The following is a 26,604-nucleotide window of genomic DNA, read 5'->3' on the forward strand; positions in this document are numbered from 1 at the left end:
TTTTGGCAAGAGTTAGTAATGAGACTGGAAAAATTCTATGAAAATCTTTGTTTGTTTAAGGGCGCTCAATTTTTTCCATTAAATTTCTAAGTAAGTGTAATTAAAAGAAACACCAAATCATATGTAAAGCAGAAATGTATGTTTGGAACACTTAGTCCTCCAATTTTTATTCAGGGTATGAATGCCTGTTTTGGATCCAAATGCGAAGTTCACTCTGTTGTGTTTCTCCTCTTTAAGGATGCAAACAAGACAAAAGAAAAGCCTACTTTTTTTTATAAAATGTATGTTAATTTAGCCTTAGAGAAGTATAAATGCATAACTGCATATTGAAATGCATTTTAACAACTAGCTGTAATTGTTAATTTAATCAGTACTGTGCCTCAGTGAGGTAGTTCTCAATATCTGCAGCTGGATGTTCATTGGTGATTAATGAATGTTTGTGTTAATGGATTCCAGGCACTGGAGGTACCACCTCAGGAGGATGGCTCATGCCAGCCAGACACCTGCATTCCTTTGGGGTGGACCTGGCCTCTCCTGTGGGTGCATTGTGTGTTTGGTGGCTGTAAGCATGCAAATCTGGCTGAGAGGTGCTGAGATGGTGGTTTCTTGTTACCCACAAACCCACGAAGCTTCATGATTGTATAGGCAATATTCAAAGCAGGCTTGCTCTCTGTAATGCAGTACCAGATGGGAGATTTCTAGTGACCATCTTGTATGTTACATAGCATTTGGCACTGAGTATCATTTTCAGAGTAATGATTCCTCCATTGTTCTGTACAGTTTGCTGCTAGACGTGGATTCGAGCAAAAGATTATATTGCTTACAAGCATTTACTCAATATCTTTGTTTCAGATGGAATGGAGTTTTTGCTTCTGGTATGGTCTGGTATGATGCTATGTTTTGATTCTGGGAGAAAAACAGTGTTGATAACACACTGATGTTTATAGCTGCTGCTAAGCAGTGTTGTACATAGCCAATGCCATTCTCACGAAAGGGCCCAAGGAACTGGGAGGGAACAGAATCAGGACAGCTGACTTAAACTGACTGAAGGGATAATTCCACACCAGATGACATCATGAGAAAGAAGATTTGAAGGGTTCATCTTGCCCTCTCTCACTGCTTGGGGGGCAAGCTGGGCATCAATTGAGGGGTAGTGAGCAATTGCTTGTGCATCACTTGTTATATACACTCATGTATTCGTCATAATTATTATCCTTTTCCTTTTCTCTCAGGAAACAGTAAGTCTTAGCAAATAGTTTTATCTCAACCCAAAACTTATAATTTTTTGTGTGTGTTTTTGTTTGTTTGTTTACAATTCTCTCCCCCATCCCACTTGGGGGAAGAGAGAGAGTGAGAGAACAGCTGCGTGGTGCTGAGTCACCTGCCAGGTTATACCACAGCAACCAACCACACACACAAATACATGATCTTTAGCTGCTCCAAACTGGCCACTCAAACTTAGTGGAGGATTTGATGGCAGCCTCTCTTTCTGACTGATCTCCAGCAGTAAATCAGCCTCTGCACTGTGCATTTCATATTGTTAAAGGTATGAGGTTTTGTAGTTGGTTCCTCTGGTACATCCTGCATGGTACTTATGTGCTTTAGAAGTTGCTTCTGCTTTTGAAATTCTAGATTGTTGTGCCTCCATACATCTGAAAACTGCAGATACTTCTTGGTATTTTTGCCTCTGTACCTTTTTTTTGTTGGATTTTTTTGTTTTTGTTTTGAGTTGATGCTGTGAGGTAGTCCTATGTCTTTAAAAAACACAAGAACTGCTGCAATGAGGAGCACAGGAAATCCACAATGAAGTTTGAGAGTCTGCATTTGACCAGTTTGAAAACATAGGTTTAGAGTCCTCAGCCTTCTGCTTGAGCTGTTTGTTGCTCAGCAGATGCCTTGCAGTGAGGTGGGTTGCTGCTGCCTCTGGACCCAGGATTCAGTCTGTTGGTACAGCAAAGCCAAGGCTGTTCTTTGTTTCTTCAAAGATGCTGCAAGCTGTCTTCCCGTCAGAGTAGCAAGTTGCAAGATAGATATTGCCCTGTTGGAAGGATACCCACTAAATTTAAATTAATATCTTGAAACTCATTTGAATCCAGCTGGCTGAGTAACTTCATGTTTAGCTGAATCTGGAGAGATTAAAAAAAAAATAAGTTTGGGTATCTGTATTTGAATGTCTGAAAAGCTATGAGCTTCCTTCCTTATTGTCTTCACATTTCTAAAGGATGTGAACTTACTGGGACTCCCTTATTTATTTCAAGGAAGTTTGAATGCAACTTGCCTCTTATATTTATTATGTAATAAAATTAAAATATGTTACTAATAGATATCTAATAGATATCTAATTTCAGACACAATCTGCTTACAGTCTGGCCCTTTTACATGCTACGTGCCTCTTTTCAGTACCACACATGTCCATGTATTTCAAGAAGAGCTAAATGATACTTGCATGAGGTCATCATATTGTGTTGCTTATTGTCATGGATTCTCATTGTATGTCTCATCAGCTTATTTTGCCTTTTTTGTAATCCTCCCTTATTCAAGGCGACTTTGGTGGTCAGTGCTCCATTGCTGACTTATAAATTTCTGTTGCTTCCTCTGTAAAAGCAGCACAGGCAGATTTCTTTCTTTCTTTCTTTTAAAGAGGTACATATCACAGCCAAAGCACTGATACAACATGTGGTCTTACAGCACCCAATGAAGCAAAGCCTGCAGGTGTTATATTAATTTGGTACCGTATATGAAGCAGGGCAGATTAGCGCTAAGCCTCCGTTGTGACTTATGTGGAGAACATGATGAAGAGATGTGAATTGTAACTTGTGTTATTCCCAGCAAGAATACAAAACGTGACTATGTCAGCCAGTGATAATAGGAAGAGGAAATTCAGGATTGACTTCTTATTAGAAATCAGGGAGCTGTCACTGGTTTATGTTTCCCCATCTCAGCTTGGGCCTGTGTGAACAGGTGGGTGAGTGGCTTGCTCCCTTTCATGAAGCTACCTGTGCACATGGATGCATACACTGCTCATATATGTCCAAGTTGCCTGTTTCTCTGGCTTTTACAGATTTGTATGTGTGTGGATTGCTGTCAACTTCCAAGAAAACTGCTGGTGCCTTTCCTGCCATTCTGCTAGCTGCTTGCACTGGCTTTGGAGCTTACAAGGGGTGAGGGCTTAGAGGCAATAGTCAAGTCAAAAGCAGTCAAAAAGGACTGGCTTTTATCACTGTCTTAGAAGACTGCAAACTGCTTTCTGGTCTTCTTGAAACATTTCTTTGCAAATGTCATCAGGAGTTATTTTACCTAGGTTTTTGTTCCTTACCCCTTATATGAAGCTGAGTATAGGAAAAAATTTTAATTCTCAAATCTTAACTCACTCTCTGACCCAGCAAGCACTATGGGGGGGCTGGAGTACCTTGACACAAGCAGGCTGCCTTGTGGAGTCCAGAAGGGGAAAAGCAACAACAAAAGCCAGTGAGCAGCTGCTGGATTTGCCCATAGGTGCAAGGCTATCACTGGGCAGCTTGAGTGCCTACCAGCGTCTGCCCCCAGCCTCATGGCTCTGCCACGGGTGGGCTGGAGGAGCAGCAGGAGGAGGAGGAGGAAGAGGAGGAGGAGGAGACATGGTGCTTTCGCTCCCGCTGGCTGCATGGGCTGGGGCAAAAGACAGAAAAAAGGAGGAGGGGAATAAAAAGTAAAGAGAAGGGGGAGAGAGAGAGTGAAAGAAAACGAAGCCCAGCTTTTGCCGGTGCTGCTTGGATTGGATCTGGTTTGAGTTTCCTCTCTGCTGGCTTATGCGGCAGGAGAGGAGGAGTGGGGGAAGTAACTTGCTCACCGCCCTTCCTCTGGAGCCGAACAAACGTGCTGGGGACTGTGCCGGCGGCAGCTGCCCGGCTGCATTGCCTTGCAGCCTGTTGCTCTCAGTTACTAGAGAATTACTTGGACTTCTCAAGAACCCGGAGGAAAAAGCCACCACTTCACAGACCCGCTTAGTTGCTCAGTGCCTATAGACTTGACACGTTCTTGTTTTTCCTAGGGAATTCTTTTTTTTTTTATTATTTTTCTCCCGACTCTCTCAGAACAGCAGCTCCTCGTGTGTGGGGCATCGAAATCCACTCCCTTATTAACAACATTGGGAGATACTTTTTCCAAACCTTTTTTCCCCCCTTCTCTTTTCTTTTACTTTTCCTTAAAAAAGAAAAAAATATATATCAGAATCAAAAGAAAAAAAAAGCCATCTGGGGGGAGGGGAGATGGTCGTGCTGATGTGGAATAAGTGCTCCTGCTGTCTCCTCTTACTAGCCGCGGTCCTGATCGTGGAGAGCTCCCAGCTAGACAGCTCCAGCTCCAAGGTGAACTCCATCAAGTCCACCCTGATGGGGGAGGCTCCAACTCAGGCAACCAACAGATCCGCAGGCATCCACCAGGGACTGAAGCTTGCTAGCAGTAAGAAGGGGAAAATGCTAGAGCAGATGAGAAAACCTCCCAAGCACTATCACCGGCAAGGAGAGGTAGGACATTACTTCATTGCTTGAGTGTCTGTCCGTCTGCGTGCTATATGCGAAGAACTGCTAGTCTCCCTTTCATGTTGCTACCAAAGCTTTACTGTGTTGCATTAATTAACTTTTTCAGGGTTGTCTGGGACAAGATAATGTAAAAATAGGTGTTAGGAGTGAGAATAGTCATTGAGAGGTCTTAAAATCTTTAATTGTTATCAGTAGAATCAATAACTGATGAAAGAAAGAGTAATCCAATGAAAATATTCTTCAGTATCTCTTTGTCTTCCTACGCATGGAAGTAAAGGAAGAAACTTCTTGTTAACTCTGAGACAATAAATGAGCAGAATTTCAAATAGTTGAGGAAAATCTGAATATAAGGTGAAAAGATGGTTCTAGTGGTGAAGCAATTTTGCTCTGTAAAATCTTGCCTAGCAAGTTAAGCTCTGATATCTTTCCCTATGGTGAGAAGGAACGGGCATCCTACTCCAATGGCATGACTTGCATGTTCATTTGCTTAATATGATAGAGAATAAATTGTAGGTTTCTTGTCCAGTATACACTGCACTGGTTGCAGAAGTTGTGTTTGGCTATAACCAGTTGGGATAGGTGGTGAGTTACAGTCTTGAATATGATGTTTGAGTGTAAGGGAAAAAGAAAAGGTTATAGCAACTATATGGGGAAAAAAAGCAAAACCAAAGTCAGACTTAGTTGTGAATTATGCAGTCTCTTTCGTCCTTGAAATTGGAGAGCCTGATAGAAAGCGTTCTTTATTTCTGATAAACTAGAAAACAGTATTTTAAGCTTTTGATCCTTATTGATCCTCTAGTTCTCTTCCATCAAGCCTCAGCTTGGATGGTATGAATGTTACTCATTTCTGGTGTTGAAGGAGTTAGACTTCTTCAGAAAATAAAGTTTTTATACTATTGGGTATTATTAGTACCTCAAAATACAGCTGCTTTTCATAAGCAACAAACAGTGCAGCAGCAAGAAAGCTGCCAGCATTCAGCACTAAAAAGGCAAAATACTTAGTGCCTGAAGGGTCTCTCTCTTGCCTACATTTTCCTTAAAACAGCAGAGAAGCTGCAAATTCAGATGACCCACTGAATTTGCAACATTTCATATCAGCTTCCTAAGAATTATATTTATCATTTGGTTCTGTGTGCAGGCATACTAATAATAATGATGGTAGTTTTTGTTTTCGTACGTGGTAAATTTGTTTTTAAACTACTCTGAGCTTTCTTTTCCCTAGCCATTTTATAATTCACCCAGAATTTGGTTGCTTTTCCTTACTTCTGAGCAAAGTTTAGTAACGGACGCTGTGCTCAAGTTTCATATTACTGAAGTACTGTGCTCTTCCCTTGTGCACGTTGTAATAAATATCATGCTAAATCACCTTGAGGAAATACAGGAGCGTGGTATGCTTTCTTTTACGTTTACCTTGTTTTTTCTTTTGTTTGTATTCACCAAAAGTCAGTGTACAGGGCCATTTTTCCACTGAGCGTTACCTGTCTTGTGTTTCAGTGCAGGTCCTTGTGGGGCTGTTCTGTGCAACCCGCTTACAATAGGTAATTTTGCCTTTTGCTGAAGTCTTGCCATCTTTCTCTGCGTACACCATCCTTATTTCTTGAGTGCGTATTTATTGCAGCAACGAGGATTACTGGGTGTAATTTACCTAGCTTCTGGAAAACCAGGTGCACAGACCACAAGTTATATTTGCAAGGTTTGCCTTTGTAAACATCGACTGTTTGCCGTAGATTACTGGCACAAACTCTCAGGGTGTACTTCAAGCCAGAGAAAGCATTGTAAGTGTATGTAATCCTGGAAGAGGTGGTACACACGTTAAGACATCCTGTATGTAGCACTTGCCATGAGTTTACCTGAGGAAGCCTATCTGCGCTCTTCTTTCCCAAGCAACCACACAGGATCAGTGGCTGCAGCTCCCCAGGGTGTGAAGCCTCAACTCCTGTCAGGGCTGTTGATCCCGATTCTTCTCTCTCTACCTGGGATTGTTCCCAGGATCCGTGTGCTCTCATATGCTGTACATCATGAAAATTACTTAGATTTACTAGAAGTAATTGGAGGTATTATTTCTGACCCTCCACTGTGAAGCAAAGCAATTAACACAGAATTGCTGTAGAAGGAGAAAAAAAAAAAAAAAGCTACTCTTGCTACAAGACTTGATTGTTGGCGTTGCTTCTAGTTGTCGGGTTGGTAAGCCGCTGCATTCTTTACAGTGGTGTGACACATGGTTTCAACTAATTAAGGCATGACATTGTAATAATTTCTGCAAATTACCCTCTTATTAGGTTAGTTATTGATTTGTTTAGGTTATGGGACTTTGCGTTGAAATTTTGTGTGCCGTTTGCCAAAAGGATAGAAGAAATGCGTATGCCTTTCTTTCTGAAACAATCCTTTGTGTTAATGGAATTTATAGTATGTTGAATATGGAAGTACCTTTCATCTCTTGGTAATGTGAACTGAGTAATTTGTACAACTAGCAAATAATTTTATTAAAGATTAGGGTTATGAATATTAAATTAACAGATTTTGCAAGGGCTTCTGAGGTGTGCAGTAAGCTCTCTGCTGAAACCTGCAGTGGAAATTGGAGGACTGCCACCAAAACTGCTGGGAGCACCACCAGCCAGCAACCTATTTGCTTATCTAGCTTGGTAGACTGACATGCTTGCAGAGGGTTTCTTTAATACATTAATTCTCAGGAATAGGAGCAACTTGGGAGTCTTTAATCAGCTATAAATCAACAGATACAATAGTTCATGGCTTATCTGGAGTGTTGATGTATTTCAGCTGGTGGTTACAGTGCAGCTACCCAGAAAAGGAAGATCCTGTGCTTCATTGTCAGGCAAAGTTCCAGTTCAAATTAAAGAAATTAGTTGTGTGAACAAAGTAAGCTGATTTGGCTTGCTGGAGAGACTGGGAGGGCAAATGTGGATCTTACTATTACTTGTCTTTTTATGTCTTTCTAAGGAATATTATTTATTTTCTGCTCTCATTTCCTTTACTGCCTTGGATCAGTAGAGAATAAGGAGTACTGACATGCTAAATTGGTGAGATTTCACTGTCTTCACTGTTCTTCATTTTCACTCCTGTTTTCCCCTTTCTGCAGACTGTTAATGTTTTCAGATTTTCACAGAAAATCACAAGGTGTCTACAGCATTTGCACAAGAGAAAAGTACACTCAGAAATAGGAGTGTGAAGTGCATGTGAGACTGTTATGTTTCAGAGGACTCAGTTCTGTATGCTGTCTGCCACCAGTTTCCTTTCATAACTTGATTTAGAGGAATGACTTTTGGGAGCAGCCAACATTTTGGTAGTTAGCCACTTCTAGAAAGTTGCCATGGATATGTTGGATACACGGTCTCTCTCAACAAATAAAATGCGGTGAATAGAGCCATAAATAAAAGAGGCTGGATTGGCAGCATTAATTTTTCTTCTTGTTAGATACAGCTTCCACTACACTACTAGGGAAAGCTTTACTGTGTCATCGTTCTGCTACAGTGACACAACCTGAAAGGGAAGTGCCTGTGTATCACAGCTGGGACTGCAAGTCGTAACTGTCCATAGATTTCTTTATGGTAGCACTGTAGCAATTTCAGTTCACCACATTTCAGATTTCTTCACGCTGGGTTGTATTCCTTCTCTCCTTCTCCGTACATCGGCATTGTTGTTTCTGCCTCCAGCGCAATGATGTGCTTGGCTGAGAGCTACCAAGCTCCATTTCCAGTCATTTCCCTTCTTCAAGCTGTAGGTTCCATGACCCTCCACCTTTCCTAAGCCCTAAGTGAAAGCTGTTCTTTCATTTCTCTCCCTGACAGGTCGCGTCTCCCATTTCCCCCACCACTACATATCTTGTTGGGTTTGTGCCTCTTATCAGGACAGGCTCTTGCACTTCCCCACATGCACAGTGAGAGCAGCAGCAGTGAGGGAAGAAGTGGGACAGCCAGGAAAGGAGAGGAGTATCTCTGCAGGGTGGGTGAGAGAGGATGAGGTCTGGAACAGAGAGAAAGGAGAGAAAAGCTGGGACGAGTTATGATGCTACAGAGGCATGGTGGGCAGACACCAGCGAAATCTTTGTGTTTCAGATGTGCTTGGTTTAGTTTATTTGATTTTATTTTTATTTTTTATTCTTTTGTTAGGAGGTTTAAACCCACAGAAACCAAAGCAAAAAGGCTTTTTTGCCTGATCAAAATGGCTACACTGACACTGACCTCATCTCTGTCATAACATGGACATGCATGCGCTTCTTAAACAGGATGTAGTTACCCACAAGGACTTGCTAGAAAATGCTTGGATGGTGCTTTGTAGCAAGTAAAACAGCATGAAATTTAGTAATTGACTTCAGTGCGCTGAGAATGTTACAACAGAATGTACCAAAGACACCAAAAATGCAACCACAATATCTTGAATAGCTAACAACCAAGACAGTATGAATTATTTCTCCATTGAATTAAAAATAAATTGATTACAATACCTAGAAGTTGCATCCAGTAACAGTCCAAAAATGAAAAGAAAAAAAAAAAAACCAACAAAAAAACCAACATGAAAAAGCCCCAAACCCAAAAAGCACAGGATTGCTAAATCTGCAGAGGTCACTAGAGAATGTATTCTTTGCTCTTCTGTGTGGAATCTGGGAGACACTGGCTTACTGGCAGCAGTCTTGCTAAATAGTTGAGTGGCTTTTCTCTTGATTGCAAAAATGGGATGCGGAGTATTAGCTCCTTCCCGGGTTATGCTTTGGTGCCCACTTTAATTTGTTATTATTATTTGACTTCTTAATACAGAGAAAAAGCTCATATAAAGTGGCTTTTCTAGCACGACTTCCTATTAATGTTGCAGTAGCGCCTAGAAAATTTCTTGGGTTCTGATGTGCTGCCTGGTGTACAAATACTTAAGAAAATTTGGTTTCTGTCTGGAAAGTCTGTCAGAGTCTGAGGACAACCCAAAAGATGATGAAGCTGGGCTACATTTTTCCCTCAGAAAAATGACTCTGATTAACACACTATGTTTGATTAACTGATGCTTTGCAGATGCCAGTGTAGCACAAGCTTAATTTTCTCTTTAAGTATCTCAACACTGTTTGTGTCTTGCAAGCACTTTGTATCTCATGGCTTGTCAGCTGAGTCTTACCTTCCACAGTTGTACTTACAAGTGCTTCACTCTGGACATGCCATTTCAGAGGAATTTAACACCACGAAGGAGCCCCATGAAGTTCCAGTTTGGTTGCATGGCTCTCCTTATCAGTTCAGTAGTTCTTGTTAGACCATACCCAGAAAACCCTTTTATTATATACATAAAAATGTTGATTTTCAAAACACCTTCAAAGCAGAGGTGCCAGCCCCACCTGGGCTGGAAGTCACAGCCAGCAGCATGCCTCCCCTTGGCCTGTTAGTGCATGGTACTGACAGGGTCTGCATGGCAGCCACCAGATGTTGGTAGCAGGTCCAAGAAGTCAAGGTTTGTGTGATGTTTTGGAATGAGGAAGAAAAGCAGGGACTGCCTCCCTACAGTGTTGCCACTAGTAAAGCTCCATGTGCATTTTGATTGTGCTTTAGGTAACTGAGGGTGACACTTTGAAAATCCTTCTTTCAACTATGACTTACATTACGTTCCTGGAATCTCTAGGTTAAAACCAGCTTCTATGAAATTCACATCCATGGATGTGAAGGGCCTATACAAAAACCAGGAAGAGCAGCTTCATTTTGTATATATTTTTTAATGAACTTTGCTTGAAAATGTATTTTAGAGAACTTAGACATTTGTCTTTTCTCTTTTGATCAAGTGTAAGATATACAGACCCAAACCATCACTTTCCTTCAGTACAGTGATTCCCTTTTTGATTGAATTATATAATGATTTACTTTCACAAATAACATCACAAAAGAAGCGATTTTCAAGTTGTAATGAAAATAGGTGAATGTGTTGGATTTCCAAATTGCAGAATAGTCAAAAGAGCCACAAAAAGTAGAGAGAGAGCATGAAAGTATACATGTTGTTGTGCTAAATGATGAAATCACAGCAGTTTTCAAATAAAGTAATTAGTTTTATTTATTAAAGCTAGTTTTCTCAAGACTGAATCTTAAATCCATCTATGATTTATATGCTGGTGTTTGTACAGAAACAGAACTCGATTTATGAAATGGATGAATATAAACACACAGCAGGAAAGTGGAGTTCACTCATTCAGCAGCTATTTTGTTCTTACATTAAAAACAAAACAAAACAAAACAATGACTGGGGCAACGCTACCAAAGAAGAAAAAGAAAAAAAAGAAAAAAACTTACGGGTTGTTTTTTCCCCCCTCAAAGTACATAAGCACATGGTTCAGTCCCTTGGGACTTTCTTAAAGCTAAGCTTTGATATGATTGAATTTTCATATGCACAGTAATGAATCTTGGAGACATGCATGTTGCACATATGCAGTGCAAATGGCACTGCTTTAGTGATTTTAGCAGTAAGCGAAGGTGGACTGCTCTGCACATGCTCGGGAATGAGGTGTTGCTTCACTATGCAAGCCCTCTGCCTCATTCTCTGTGCATCATGTAAGTGTGAACCAGGCTGTGCATGACTCTTAAGGTGAACTCATCAGGCCAGGGAGCGAGAGGACAGGGCTCAGTTCTGCACGTTTTGGCAGCTCTCATGGGGGGAAGCATTGACTTGCTGTCAGTGCGATCTCTTTCTGCAAGTCTTAAACGACAAAAATGGGATCTGTTAGAAGGAACTGCAAACAGAATGGGCCGACGTTCCTGTGGCAAATGTTTATTCTTGGAATCTCAACCTTAACTAGAAAGAGAAATTACACCAAAAGTAATGTTTCTCATGAGAAAAAAAAATATTCCTTTATTCTCCCCCCCCCCTTTTTTTTTTTCTTTCTTTTTTTTTTTTCTTCTTCATGGAACAGGGTAGTTTTGGATGTGCTTTATTGTATGTTCCTACACAAAATGGTGAAAATCTTCAGGACAGCCTCTAGAGATGCTGAAGTTCAGTCTTTTGGCATTAAGAGGGTTCTGGATGGGGAGAGAGAGAGAGAGAGAGTCATTTGTAAAGCCACTAACCACAAAGAAACTAGTGTAACTAATTTATTTGGAGTTAACTGACTTTAATTCATTTTCAGAAGCATCAGAAAGATTTAATCTGTACATAAAAAAAAAAAAGCGTAGTGGCAGATGTGCTGCCGTCTTGTACTTAATCTTTTTGCTTTCGTGTTCTTTCATCCCCTCCTTTTAGTTTGGTGGGGGTTGTTTTTGTTGTTTTTGTTGGTTGTTTTCTTCTCTCACAGCAGAACTTAATTGTTTCACAGAGGACACCACAATGATCCAAGTGGTCAGTGTCACATATTCAAGTCAGCTTATAGATATCTAAGTCAATTCAATTTTAATTCATGCTAGGCTCCCATCTCAAATAGCTAAGGTTATTTCCTGAAGTTGCAAATAAAAGCTGCTTCTGGGGGCTTTCTGATGCTCCAAGTTCTAATCAAGACTCCATCTGCTCCTATGATTATTAGATTTTCTGGTGGGCACCAGCACTTTCTGTGATTTTCTTACTGTGGGTTTGTTCATGTGAAGTATAACGCAGCAGTACTGTTGCTCATATCATGGAATCATTGAATAGCTTGGGTTGGAAGGGGACCTCAAGGATCATCAAGTCCCAACTCCACTGTCACAGGCAGGGTATGTGATCTCTGTTCAGGGCAAGTTCTTACAGATTATAGATTTAAAGCAGGAAACCTCTGTCCAGCATGATGTAGAGCCGCAAGCAAAAGATAGTGTTAGGGAGCTTTGGGCTTGGTATGTATTTTGTCTCCTCAGTGTGTCTTCAGTAGCATGTTAAAAACAGCTAAATGTTCTGTTGACCTAAGCTGGCACAGCTAGCACAGACTTGCCTTTCTTGTGTGTTTGTTTCTTCTTTTTTGGGCTGACAGCAAAAGAGCAGAACCTTCCACCCTTCTGGTTCACTCTGAACTTGCTTAGGACACCCTCTTGTTTTCTATGATAAAAATAAACTTTTATCTCCTTCTCTACATTTGGGCATTAGGCTGCACAGGGTACACCCATGAGCCACCTATGTCTTTTTGATAGGAGTTCAGGGTGGGAACTTTTCTTCTTTCTCATGCATTGTCTCCCTGTTGCTCTTCACGGGGGAGGGAAGGGAAGAAGAGCTGTGAAATTACCATCTCCTCATTAGGGGTGGGGAGAACAGTTACATTCCTTACCAAAGAAGGAGTTTTAGATTGTGATTTGATGGTTAACACGCAACATTTGCATGGAAGAGAGAGTGTACAATGAGTAACGTGAAGGGATAACAACAATGGGAGAAACCGGAAGGGAGAAAAAGCTGTACGTCATCTGCGGTACAGGGTGACCGTCTGGCAGACTAGCAAAGGTAGCACAGCTGGTATGCTTCCCAATGATAATTCTGGCAGTATTTCTAGAGATAAATAGCATAGCATCAGTATTGCTCTCTGTGGGGAGGGATAATCACATCAATAGTCTGTGATGATGGGAGATGTCAAGTACATGTGAAGACATCAGGAGTTTCACACTTTTGGCATAGTCTGAAAAACGTATCAGACTTGTAATTCTGAAACATGAGTTTTTCACCCTTTCAGGAAGCAATAATGATGCTATCTGACCTACCAAACCAACCACTCTGCAATGCGTGAGCAAAACACTGCAGGTCACTGCAGGTCACAGGCTGAAGTTCTTCCAGACCTTCTCAGTTCCTGTTACTCCCATGAAAACTAAATTTGCAATACGTATTACTCATAGTAAAGTAGTTCAACCAGATCTCGGGGTGGGAAACTCTTGTGGATCAGTGCTTAAGAATGGAAATGCTGGAAGCTGTGGGAGGACTAGGGGAAACAGGAGGTTTCCATCCTCCTCTTCCTATATGGATGGATGGTTTCTATCCATCTTTCTATACAAGCCAAGTGCTGGTGCTGCCTCGTGTGTCTTTTTAGGGACAATGAGGAAAAACACCCACCCAAAGGTAGGCTGACAAGCCTGTATTTTGGTGGAGAGGCTATATTGCTTAACTGCCTAAAATGTTTTTGTAATTATTTGAATAAATACAGGGGGTTTTAATGCTCTTCAGGAATGCTTGTAAACTTCTGTGCTTAGTTTTGTCCCCATTGCTATCTTCCAGACACCCTATTCCTCACTGAGGAAATGGTTTTTTAACAAGAAGAATCCTCTGGAAATTGCTATCTGAGGGGGTCCTCACCACAGCAGCTGCAACACATTGCAACTGAACTTCAGTCTCAGTTGTTTTTTACTGCTAAAAGGATAAGTGACCAAGTGAATACTTGTATTATAGCTCTACAAGAATTTATTAAGTATCAAATTATAGTGTGTGGCGTTGTCTAACCAGAAGATTAAGCTTTTCTCTGTGATTTCTCTTAGACTTTGTGCCAGTGCTTTGACTGAGACAGTCTTGCAGATCCCAAAATGTCCTGTGGTCAGGCCAGCTTGGGGATTTCTTCCCTTTTAGACCTCAGCTCAGAGCTTGAACAGCAGGAGCAGTGCATAGCTGGTACAAGGCAGCTGAAAAGAGAATTTGCAGCTTGGAAGTCTTAGTGCATGCCAGTCTACTCCCCTCTATGTAAAAGAGTTTCCAGGGGCATTTTCTGAGTGAGCTGCTTTTGAGCAGTAGCATGGCTTTCGCATAGTTCAGGTTATGCTAGTTGGCTTTTTTGGCACAATTTTCCAAGTAAGGAACACAGAGTCCAGGGAGCCAGAGGAAGGATGCAGCAAAACCTTGGGAGGATGCAAGCTGTGTCCTTGCATCTTTGAGCAAGATTTAATGTATGGTCACGAGCTGCAGGTCTTCTCACCTTATCCACATCCTCTCCCCTCCCACAGTGGAGCCAGGAGAAGAAATAAGAAAGACTCTGTCCCTTTATTTCTCTACAGAAATGATTAGAATATGTGAGAAAGAGGAGGTTCTAATTTTTTGTATAGTACAAACACATAAAATATGCTAAGTGGTGAAAATTTTATAAGGGTCTCATATGGAGGAATGTTCAGCTTTATTAACCTGTTTGTTTATCTATACACACCTTGGTGTAAGCATTGACTAAACAGCAGTGGTAGACACATCATAAGCTGAAAGGCAGCACTATTACGGTTACTAAATGTATAAGACTTTTTTATCTTTGGGTGTCATAGTGTAGGAGGATTGACTTGCTGGAGTGATGAAGAAAGGATAGGCTGCTTTGAAGAACGAGTTTGAAAGTCAAAGTTTCATGATTAGCTTTTACTAATTTTCTCTCCTGATTTTGCCAAACTGGGGAGCATGTATCTGGCCCATTGCTTAGATTTAATAAAGCCATCCAAACTTTGGATTGCTTCATTAAAAAATATTTGTAAAATCTTTAAAGACCTTAATGCATGGAGACACTTGATAGGCAGATGTTCATTTGAAATACAAGTGGAGATTTCTATTGTATCAATGAACTCAGGTTACAGAGAGTTTAAATGCCAGAGTGCAAAACTAAAGACGTCCCTGGTACCTGAGAGAACAGATTTTTTAATGAGCTTCATGGGTCAAGTTCTCTCCTAGCTTAGACCTTTACATCAGTGCTGTAGGTTTGGGTTTAGTTCTGTTTATTGTGGTCACAAGGACAATGCTTTTTCTTAAACACTGTGCTGTTAAGTTTATCAGTGCAGGATAGATAAGAGAGCCTTTATTACAGGCACACATGTGCATCACAGGTGTGAAGGGAACTCTTAAACTGTTTATGAGCACACAAAGCCCCACGAACAAAGAGGGCAGAAAAGAATGTTGTCATTTTAAGGAAAAATATGTTTTAAGGCCCTGTTAAAAATAAAGCCAAAAAGGAATAGCAAATAGGCTGCAGATTGTCTGTGGAACAGGGATTTGTACTCCAAAAGTCTTTCATTTTTCGTAACAGGCACGTATCACATGTATCAACAGACAGGACAGATTAGCCAAGGTACAGTTCAGTACTGGAGGGGGTATCTAGTTTCAGGTGCTTACCTCAATGAGTTACCGACAAAATCTTAGTCTGATAGAACCAGATCAAGAGTAGGATAATACAATTTTAGCTTTGCTTTAAAGATTTGGGATAAATAGAAGCCAATGCATTCACTGTAAAGCAGATATGAGAGTGATGTAGGAGTTCCAGGTCTGGAATGCAATTGTCATTGACCCTGCTGGGATTGACAGTTTCTCACATGTAATTATGTGTTTCGTTTTACAGCTGAAGGAGTCAGAATGGAAGGGTCAAGGATAGGGAAAGTGAAACTAAACTGTTTATCATCTGTAACAGTACATGACGTACCTTCAGTTATTCAGAAATAGCTTTCAGGTCCACTGTGGGGAAGTTCCACAGTGGGGACTGTTCAGTAATCACAGCAGTGATGTAACTTGCTTCCCTCCAGCACTGCTTCCCAGCAGATGCGCCAAAAATAAATGTGGCCACAGGAACAAGCTCATACTGTCCAAAAAAGCCACACAAATACTTAAGTCTTTGTAAAATGTGCTGTCATTGCCCATCTTAGCCAAGCAGTGAGCCATACTTCTGTGGAAAGCCTTCTCAGAGGTTAGCTCTTAGTTTACAAATAGGATGAATTTCAAGGGGATTTGTGTACCTGATTCTACTGACTGTTTTCGAGGGAATTAGAATTGTGTATGCCTCTAGGGAGTGGGGTTGTGGCCTTTCCAGACAGGAGGGAAATTCAACACAGAGGAAATGGTTAGGCTGAGACTCTCTCGCTGCAAAGTGTACTCAGGGAGAAGCTGTGTCTGTCATCACCTATGTAGGGTAATCAGAATTCGGTCATTGGAATGCTTTGTTGTAAATATTACTACATAAAAAGTTAAATGTATGTTTTCCCCTCAACAATGAAATAATGATATGAAAGATCAGTGGCATACGTGTATCTAATGTACTAGATGTGGTTCTCCTTACCATTCTGTTGAGATTTCTGTCTCCATGAGGCATAACCCCTTTTTTGAAAACAGTGTAATTTGGCTTTGGTGTAAAACTGGTTGAGGATGCAAAGATGTTGCAAGCAGAGCTGTAGAGTTTCTCCTTAATGAGCCTCTTCCTGACCCACCCTATGTAAAGCAGTCGACACATCATGTGTTGTGCAGCTGGGATGCCTACCCTGTTGCATGCATCTGATACAGGAACAAATTGACTTTGGCCTTTTGGAGGCACCGGACTCATGCTGTTCTCCAGGGACGCGCCTCACTCATTTCCCAGATACTGTGAATGTAGTGGTGGGTAGGAGCAAAAACTGAAGTGGAATTCACTAATTCAGATTTAGATGATTCTGTGAAAACAGATTGCACAACTGACACTGACATTTTGTTTCTGGATTTTATTTCCTCTCTTTCCCTGGTTCAACCTCCAGTGCTCCTTCTGGTTGTATTTCTGGCTGTATTGTATTCTCTACTGGTCAATACTTGGTCTCAATTTCTGTGCATTGTTTTTGTGTTTGTTTGTTTGTTTTTTCCCTGACATGCAAGTCTTTTGAGATGCAGCACTTAAATTTGAGTTTTTACCTCTAACTGCTTAAATCTGAGTTTTTACCTCTAACACAAGCTTGTAGGAGAGCCAAAGGTGGTGGAGGGCTGAATTTCCCTGGGGACGATCCATGCTGCTGAAGTGGCACAACCACATAGGACCAGCCCTGAGGGTGACTTGCTATGCTGTTGGTCATACAACATGTCTGTGTTACCACAAGACAGGGAGCTCAGCTGCTCCTGGGACTGTTGGTTTCACTTTGAAATCTTTGTGCTTGTAGATAAGGAAAGCTTAGTAATGTTTCACATTGCTTTTACTATTGAGGCCCTCCTATCCAGAATGACCACATTGACAGGAAATTAATGTAAATTGTATCTGTGAGAAGACATTTTGTGAACATTTACTTCTTCCAAAGTTGATTTTCACAGTATGTTTCACCTGAATTTTTTCCAGAAGAATAAACCTCAAATGCTCCACTGTCCTGCAAACATGTGTGAGGCTGAGGCTTCCCTCTTCCTTCCAGTCTGCCTCCCAGAATGCTCTCTTAATACTCAGGTTTAATCATATTTGTAAAGATAATGTGAAGATTAATGTTTCAAAAGAGGTCTCTTACCAGGTTAATGACAGGTCAAGCTCAAATGATGCTGTTTTTGGCAAGCAGTTTACCAGTGCTCTTATAGTATACATGTGAACAGAGCTCCAGCTCTAGTATAAAAGCTTTAAAGAAACTGAATTGCCAAGGGATAACACCTTTCAAAACAGATTAGAATATCTAATAAGCAATAAGGGGACAGGAAAAAACAAGCAGGTCTAAATGGCCAGTTCTTGCGATGCAGGGAGGATGTAAGTGAAGTTTCGTAGAAGTCATTGGAGGCTGATGCTGTTCAGTTTATCTGGATGCTGGAAATTATCTGGAGAATTGAATTAGTGAGGCACATAAGTTTTTAATGAAATATATCCAGAACAGTAAGAACTGACATGGACCACAAAGAGTTGCAGTAAAATCCAGTATGCTGAGCATCTGGGAAATAAAACCATGGGTAAAATTCCCTTTCTGTAGGTATACAGCAATATGTATGAATCACGTAACGATAGTTTGGCACGTACAGTGATAATTTCTAAATTAGAGTCACTGTAGCTATCACAAAACAGCAGCAAGGGGAGACAGAAAAAGAAAAAAAAAAATCCAGACAGAATATCAGGAACTGAGAACCAAAAAAGGTCATTTTATACTACTTTTAAGTAAAATGTACTGCTCATCTTGAGTAACTGCATGCATTTTTGTAACAAGACTATAAAGAAGACAAGATTAGAAGGGGGAGGGAAGATGTGGGAGTGATCAGAACAGAACTGCTTTGATGCAGGGAAAAACAAATGGAATGCATCACACAGTTTGGGAAAGAGATTCCCATGAGAAAATAGGAGTGGTATAGAAAAGGTGAGTGGGGAGCAATCCCTCGTTCTTTTCCTAAAAGAACCAAAAGCAGACAATGTGCCAATTATCAGACAGCCTGAACTACTATTTTACGTGGTATAGCTCATTGCCCTGTGATGCTGAGGGAGCAATAAGGAACAGTTCAAACAGAAATGAGATAAATGCAGAGAAGAGAAATTGCACTGGTAGGCACTAAACATAGTGGCAAACTATAAGGAACTTAATATCATGAGTTAATCAAATAACTTAAGTGTGTATGTTTAAATGTAAGCATTCATGTTGCCTCATTCACCTCAGTTACAATGTGCAAATACTGTGCTGAGCTGCTGAGCTTGAGGGTCCAGGACAGTGTCCGTTGAGGTCAGTGTAAATAATTCCATGGACTTCAGAGTGGGTTTTTCATTCAGCAACTTCTGGGCTACACAATAAATATTCCAGGGAGGTCACTGCAATGAATGGAAAGCATGACTGTAATGAAAAGGAAATAGGGAAAGAATAAATAAATAAATAAATAAATAATAATAAAAAAAAAAGCCCAGGTGACCAAGACGGCCAATGGCATCCTGGCCTGTATAAGAAATAGTGGGACCAGCAGGATCATGGAGGTAATCATCCACCTGTACTCAGCACTGGTGAGGCCACATCTCAAGTACTGTGTTCAGTTTTGGGCTTCTCACTACAAGAAAGACATCGAGACCCTGGAATGTCTCCAGAGAAGGACACTGGTGAGTGGTCTGGAGCAGAAGTCTAATGAGCAGCAGTTCAGGGAACTGGGATTGTTTAGCCTGGAGAAGAGGAGGCTCAGGGGAGACCTCATTGCACTCTACAACTTCCTGAAGGGAGGCTGTGATGAGGAAGGGTTTGGCCTCTTCTTCCAGGCAACAAACAGGACCCAAGGAAATGGCCTCAAGTTGTACCAGAGGAGGTTTAGATTAGACATAAGGAAAAACTTTTTCTCTCAGAGAGTGGTCAGGCACTGGAATGGCTGCCCAGGGAGGTGGTGGAGTCCCCATCCCTGTCAGTGTTCAAGAGGTGTCTGGATGAGGAGCTACGAGATCTGGTTTAGTGGCTTGTGGTAGCAATGGTAATGGGAGGATTGTTGGACTGGATGGTATTGTAGGTACTTTGCAACCTTGTGATTCTATGATTCTATGAAATAGATGAAGAGGCTCAGGACAGATTTACAAAGTATGTAGCACACACAAGTGGGGTAAACTTTTCAAACAATTTTGCTACCATTTGGTCAGTGGAAGGAAGTAAACACTTCCAAAGAGGGTTCTGATTTTCATGATACTGATCACTCAGAATGAAGGTTTTGGATTGGGAATGCCTTTCCTTTGTTACTTCCTGAAGTGCTTTTTTTGCTTGTGACTAAATACTTTCCTCTTTAATTATTATTATGTGTAGAGCTGAGTCTCTTCATAGTTTATAGAAACTTCATAAAAACATCTTGTAGTTTTGTGGGAAGCCTCTATGATAAATTCTTTGAACTCAGTGAATTTATTTACATTTGCCTTCAGAATTAATCATCTTTTTCTTGCTCAGTCCTTCTGCTATGTTTGAAGACATGTTTGCAACAGACAGAATCAGCAAACCTATGTTTGACAGCAGAGTCCCTTCCTCCTGAGCTTATAGCAGAAGTAGTCAATGCTTCCACCTGCATTTTCACTGAATCACAGAATTGTAGGGGTTGGAAGGGACATCCAGAGAACATCAAATCCAGCCCCCCTGCCAAAGCAGGTCCACTGTGAATGCATTTAATTCTTAAGTAGAAACAGTAAATTAAAAAAAAAAAAAAAAATGTAATGGAAACAGCAAGATTTCATTGAGACTGCTCCACTTCCCCATAAAAATTCTTGGGATAAAAAGCTTTTTTATTTCTAATCCTACAACAACAATAAAAAAGTGCTGTATTCACAGTTTTGTTTTTATGGATTCTAAGAAACCTTCTCCTTCATTGCAATTTATTGCAGCTAGAAGAAGTATTAGCTTTGGGAACATATATTTGCTCTTTTATCAGCAGGTTGCCATTACATTTATCCTTCTCAGCTTTCACACTGGAGTGTTAAGTTCTTGCTCATCCATCTCTTTGCAGTGTTGTAGTTTGTTTCTCCAAACTCCTTAGCATATAGAAATCTAAGTTCCCAGGACTCCAAATAAGACTGGAACTCAATTTATCTGACAGGCTTTTGAAGCTGGAGCTGTGATTCCTGGTTCATTTTGATACGTATCAACCATTTAACCTCCCGTCTGTACTTGTACTTGCTGACAAGGTACTTTTTAGGCAGCAGAAGTCAGTCAGCCATCAGATCAGAAGCATGTGGTGCCCCTTGAGTGAACACTTTCCACCAACGTTTTGAAAAGAAAAAAATCTAAATAAATAATCTCCAAGGTTGAAAAGGGCCTATTCACCAAACATTGGTAAAGTAATTCCACAGTAAAAATAAATGTTTGGCAAAGTGATCTTTCATTTGAAAATTGGATCCAGATTTTACAAACTGAGAGGGGTGAACGACTGTGTCAAATGTAGGGCAATGCAGTTTGTCTACAAAGTATGTTGCCATGAAGTACTCATGTTCTGCTTATGGAGAAATGCAATCTGGCAAAAGTAATGAGTTTATCAGCAAACTGTTGACATCACAGTACCATGAACTCTATCCCTCATGTAATATGTATGTTCCTGTATTTGTACCCTTCTCCAGCTAGTTCAGAATGATACAGTTTATGAGAGATGCATTTGGCAACGTATGGTTTTGAAAATGAAGATTTCTGTTCTTTGAAGAAAGATGGTAAAGACATTATCCATTGAAGGTAACAAAAGCTGAGCGCAAAATGAGACTCATGAATATCAAGCATTTGGTCCCTGTGCGAAAAAAAGTTAGCATTCTTTCTTGTTACTGGTAAAAACATAGCAATTTTTTCTATATGCCTTTAGAAGAGTAATTTGATGTTTGGAATGACTCTGAATCAAGTTGCTTTGAAAATGGCATCAATCTACTTTCGCATGCGTCATTTCTCAAAGTTTAAATTTAGTCTGTTCACAAGATGAGTATGAGGATGATTTCATCTGCTAGAGATAAACCCTTCCCTAGGATAAAGCTGTGAAACTTTGATGGTTCAGTCATCACCAGTAATAACAATTCTGTAATTGTCTTCTGGTTGAAAATTTTACTGGTGCCTCAAAAGCCCAAAGGGATTTCTGTTACTGTATCTGAATGCAGGTTAGCTGGAGTGATCAGTGTGGGGAAATGGTTACTGTATTAGATTAAGAACTTTGCTGATTCTAGATAGATTTGATTAGATGTTTTAACATAATCCCTTACACCAGTAAGCCAATTTCAAGGAGAAAGACTAATTAAGACAGAGACTTCTTTGCAAACACACTGTTCCTTAAAAACAAAACAAAAAAGTTGTTATTCATCCTAAAGGTAAATTTTAAGGATAAAAAATGTTGTTGTTAGTGTGATGCCAAAAACTGAATTAATATATTTGCTTAACCCCTCCTAACACTTCTGTCTTTTGCCATCTCTCCTGGGTTTGTGGCTTTTCCTGCTTCTGTAAGGCAGTTTCCCTGCTGCAGTGTCTTCAAAGCAACAGGCGCCTTGTCATTTTCTTACGGCATATCCTCTGAGAGAAAGGGGATTCACTTTGCATTAAAACATTGGGGAAAATCAGGAGCAACAAAGGAGTTTGCTGAGCGCTGTTGAAAGAGGATGTGATTTCTGTAGAACTGAAGCTCATCATGCTGCCTTCTGTTTTGGAGGAAAGCTAACACAGGTGAGACCGATGATGGCTAAATGTACATATGCTCCAGCCCCAAATCTGCTGAAATTAGTCCAAATTCAACTGACTTCAATGTGCAGAAACTGCTTTGACTTTGATTAAGACATTCCAAACTAAATAACTGCAGTAATCATAAATGTAACGTTGCTGTCCTACAGCTATGCAAGAAATACAATCCGACTACTTGGTGTAACTTGACATTTGCCTTTGGAAATCAGTGGGAGATTGCCAATTTCCAAAAACAGAAAATCTAGCCCTGCAAATAATTTTATTTTCCTTTAACTACTGTTGTTCCCAAACTACAATGCCACAGACCAAACCTGCATGAACTATTTCCTCACGCAAGTGTGTATCTTGGCAGATGTGGTACAGAACAGTTAGGGATACCAGCCAGCCTTCAATAACTGCTTTTTGAAAGTTGTATGCCCCTTGAACGTGCTGTGCCAAATGTATGTTGTCTTTGTCCTACTCCTTAGCTTTGATGCCAAATTTTAAAGCATGGCTTTAAATGCTAGTTTGCTTGTTTAGCTCTTTCTCAACGATACCGTTGTGTTATTTCTGACTCATAAGAATGCACTGGAAAATGAGGTGGTTGGTCATGTGGAATTATTTCAAAGAAATGACCATTTGTCATGTGGTATAGAGACCCATTGGGTAAATCTATTTGTGCAGTGTGACATCAGTTGGTTTTCAAACTAAATCAAGGAGATACGTATCAGCATAGTTATTTTTGTGACACTGAGGGGAGATCAATAAGTGCAAAGAAACAGCTTTTTAATATTCTTTCAGGAGAGTCTAAATCCCATATTTTCCATCAACATGAATGCAGCTCCATTTCAATGCTAAACCAGAAAGGTTTATAGTGCATATGGTACCTATTTGAATTTTTAAAATGTCTAATTTCTGCTGTGGAAATGGAGGCCAGGTTGAGTTATTTATTGTGGGATGCAGAAGGAAATCATGACCCTTTGCAGGGACATGTTAGGATCTTTGTGCCATTCAGCCAGTTTTCTCCTGTCACACCTACTTAAATTATCAAAAAGACGCTTTAATGTATTGAGTGTGCTCTGGATCTTACTAGTTCCTGAGCGCTTTTGACAGCTTTCAGAGATTGCTGGTGGCTCCCAGTAGATTGTAATTCTAGAAACAGGAGCCTGATGCTAAGCATCACCACCTGTTCCCCATTATTTTCCTTCAGAAGGAAACAATGCAAGGATAAGATTACATACTAATGGAACCCATTTTCACTAAATAGGTACATTTGGTCACATGTAATGTGGTGGCCCATAAAAGAAAAAAGAAAATAGTAAGCTCCTTTCAAAAGAGAGATACAAATAAAATTTAAATGAAGAGTTTCCTAACTGCGTTAACCGAACCCAATTCTTACATAGCAGGTATGCCAATATCTGGTATGTAAGTACATACAGATACAGATCCCTTGTTGGAATAGCTGTGTTTTCAATTTGATTTGTTGACATCTCCTAAAAGACTTTGGACTTCATTCTTTGTAAATCCACTACAGAGCTAATTTTGAACCCTTCTGGCATTTACACCAGAGTTCCTATTCCTAGTCTGCTTAGGACATCACAGGTCTTGTCTGAAACTGAGGTTTGCCTTGTCCCTCTCTGTAGAAAGAAACTGTAAGTACAAATGATGTTGCTATAATAATACTTGCAAATTGTATAGTTGTTTGTGGCATTTTACTGTTACTCATCATGCAGCAGTATGGTAGACCTTCATGTAGATCTAGAGAAGTAAAGACATTTTAAAAAAGGAATCATCAGTTTAGCTGCCTCCACACTTTAGCATGTGCACATAGCATAGGTGGTACAATTTTTCAAGAACCGAAGCTTGAAATCCTGAATGTGGTAGTGTGATAGGCTGGAAGAACTTGTGGTACCCTGATGTGTGTTAAATAAGATTTTCTAGAAGAAAGTCACCAGTCTTGTTTATGGATGTCGACCGGTCTCTGAAGAGCACCAAATCTCATTCTTAACACTTCTATTGTAGTTTTCCCTTTTGCTAATGGACTATTCCTGAGACTTGTATAGAAAAGCAGATTCTTCCTTTCTTCCTTTCTTCCTTTCTTCCTTTCTTCCTTTCTTCCTTTCTTCCTTTCTTCCTTTCTTCCTTTCTTCCTTTCTTCCTTTCTTCCTTTCTTCCTTTCTTCCTTTCTTCCTTTCTTCCTTTCTTCCTTTCTTCCTTTCTTCCTTTCTTCCTTTCTTCCTTTCTTCCTTTCTTCCTTTCTTCCTTTCTTCATCTTGTTGTTTTTTGCTTGTATTTTCTGGTGATTCTCTTCTGAGAGTTTACATCAACCTCTCAGTATTACTGCTTCTTGCAAACCCTTGGATAATGTTCAGTTTATCATTAAAAAGTGGTGGAGCTTTTGGAAGTAACATTTGTTGCCTGAAGTGTTGTTAGTTTCTGACTTCTGAAAATGAGATTCCCTTCCTCTCTTCAAATCTGGTGGTAAACTGAGAGATAGCAAATGAAGAGATGAAAGCAGGAGGCAGAGTGATCCAGCACCTTTCTCAGCTGGGGCTTGACTACAGATCTGCAGGTATTTTCTATCTTGTCACCAGGAGCCAGAGCCGTAATTAAGGGAATGTGGGAGCTTTGGGCTACAGTTAAGTTTTGTGGCTGCACGGAGCAATCTAAATCTTTGCTGTAATTACACATGGAGAACGGCTAAGGATCAAAAAGCATTGGACTTTATTCTCTCAGATGTGTTTGTTCCACAAGTACTGATCTGAGATCTTAACTCTGAAACTGAAACAGGTTTTGCTCAGAACATGCAGGAAAAAAAAAAGAGTAGATTTATGGAGTGCTGTACAGCTGCTATTTCTGAATGCTGTAATGGTTTTTAAAATATTTTTTAGAGTTGCAAACATGTCTAATGACTTAAATATTTATAAGCTTGGTTAGCCTATAAAAGTAGGTTGTTTAAGCTTTGAAAGAGTTTTGTATTGGAAGTACAAAATTGACTTTCTGAAGGCATTGTTGGATCATGATGCTACTCTGGGTGCAAATTAGGGTTGTTTTAGAAGAACTGATGTACATAGAGTCAGTGAACATAATAGACTGCTTGCTAGCATTTTTTGTTGCTGTTGTTGTTTGCTTGTTACTTTTCACAACTTGCACTAATTTCGAAGTGTTTCCAACTAACCTGTAATCTACATTTCAAAGCAGTTTTGTGCTGCCTTATGCTTAAGCCGTGCTCTTCAAATCTTAATTCAAATGTTAAGTTTTCAGTGGGTAAACTATTAAAGCAAACACACTAGATTACATACCACAGCAATAACTACACAAGTTAGGAAGTGATTTGCAAGATCATGCTTTTAAGTTCCTAAATAAATTAGAACCTTTCTTCTGATTTTGGCTAGGAAAGACCCTTTGTTGGCCAGCCACAAAACTGCCATTCTGCAGTTTTCTGCACCAGTGTTGTTTTTCTGTGTTTTTTGTTTTTTGTTTTTTTTCCTTTTTCTTTTTTATTTTCCCCAGAGAAGATAAGAATGGCACTGGATTGTACATCTAAAAGACAACCTTTTCAGAGCAGGAGCCTGCACCCGAGCAGCCAGTGCTGTACAAATAGCTTTCCTGTTATTCATGTAGCGTGCTAATGAAAATAGTGATCTGAGAGAGTCATGAACAGAGTTCTGCCTAATGGAGCCTCATTAAAACAACAGTTTGCTGCTTTTCTTTTGAACTTTTCAAAAGCCTTTCTTGAGTTACACCCGATAAGAATGATAAGGGTACTACTGCACGTTCCTTGGCAAATCTGTAACATGCAGGCATTTTCCATTCAGCTGAGTGTGTGTGTGTATTTACATGAAAGACAGGCCTAAGACAGACTCTCATTTCGAAACCATATGTACTTTGACTTGAAGACGTTAAGATAATTAGCTCAAATCTTTCGGTATATGGTAAACAACTGTGGCTTAGCCATGAGTAAAAAAAAGCTGGCACTGAAAAGAAACAAGGAAAGAAGGTCAGCAAAGGTTTGTATAAATAGCTCAAAGAGGCATCAGGGGATCTTTTTTCTTTAGTTTCCTGCTAGCACGCAGACCCTTCTAGCCATTAGTCTACAAACCGATGGGTTTTCTTGGTATAACTGATAGTAGAACTGCTGCTAATGCTGACAACAGTAACTTTTTAAATTGTACTTCATAGGGGCTTGTATCTAGATCTTGAAAATATAGAAGAGAAATATTGAGTTCAATGACTTTGAAGGTGCGTGTAGACAGACTTTGTTCTGTTTCTAAAGAAAAGTGATCTAACTGCATTAGAGTGATTTTCTTCCTTTATTTCTCCAGATCTCATGATCAAGCATGGTTAATCTTGTCTATAGCAATTGGGAGAAAATTTGAAAATATTTGGAGAGGGAT

General features: G+C 40.1%; 1 protein-coding gene across 1 annotated transcript in view; it reads left to right on the forward strand.

Annotated features, from left to right (window-relative positions):
• The first annotated feature begins 3,590 nt into the window (after positions 1-3,590).
• DKK2 (dickkopf Wnt signaling pathway inhibitor 2) overlaps positions 3,591-26,604 on the forward strand; it is a 40,055-nt gene continuing 17,041 nt past the window's right edge. Inside the window, exon 1 of the mRNA XM_015861378.3 lies at positions 3,591-4,505. Within this exon, the coding sequence (XP_015716864.2) occupies positions 4,248-4,505 (258 nt within the window). The 5' untranslated portion in view covers positions 3,591-4,247. The remainder of the gene's footprint in view (positions 4,506-26,604) is intronic.

The sequence above is a fragment of the Coturnix japonica genome, chromosome 4 (genome assembly GCF_054131305.1).
Source record: "Coturnix japonica strain WE chromosome 4, WE-NBRP24, whole genome shotgun sequence".
NCBI classification, from domain to species: Eukaryota; Metazoa; Chordata; class Aves; order Galliformes; family Phasianidae; genus Coturnix; species Coturnix japonica.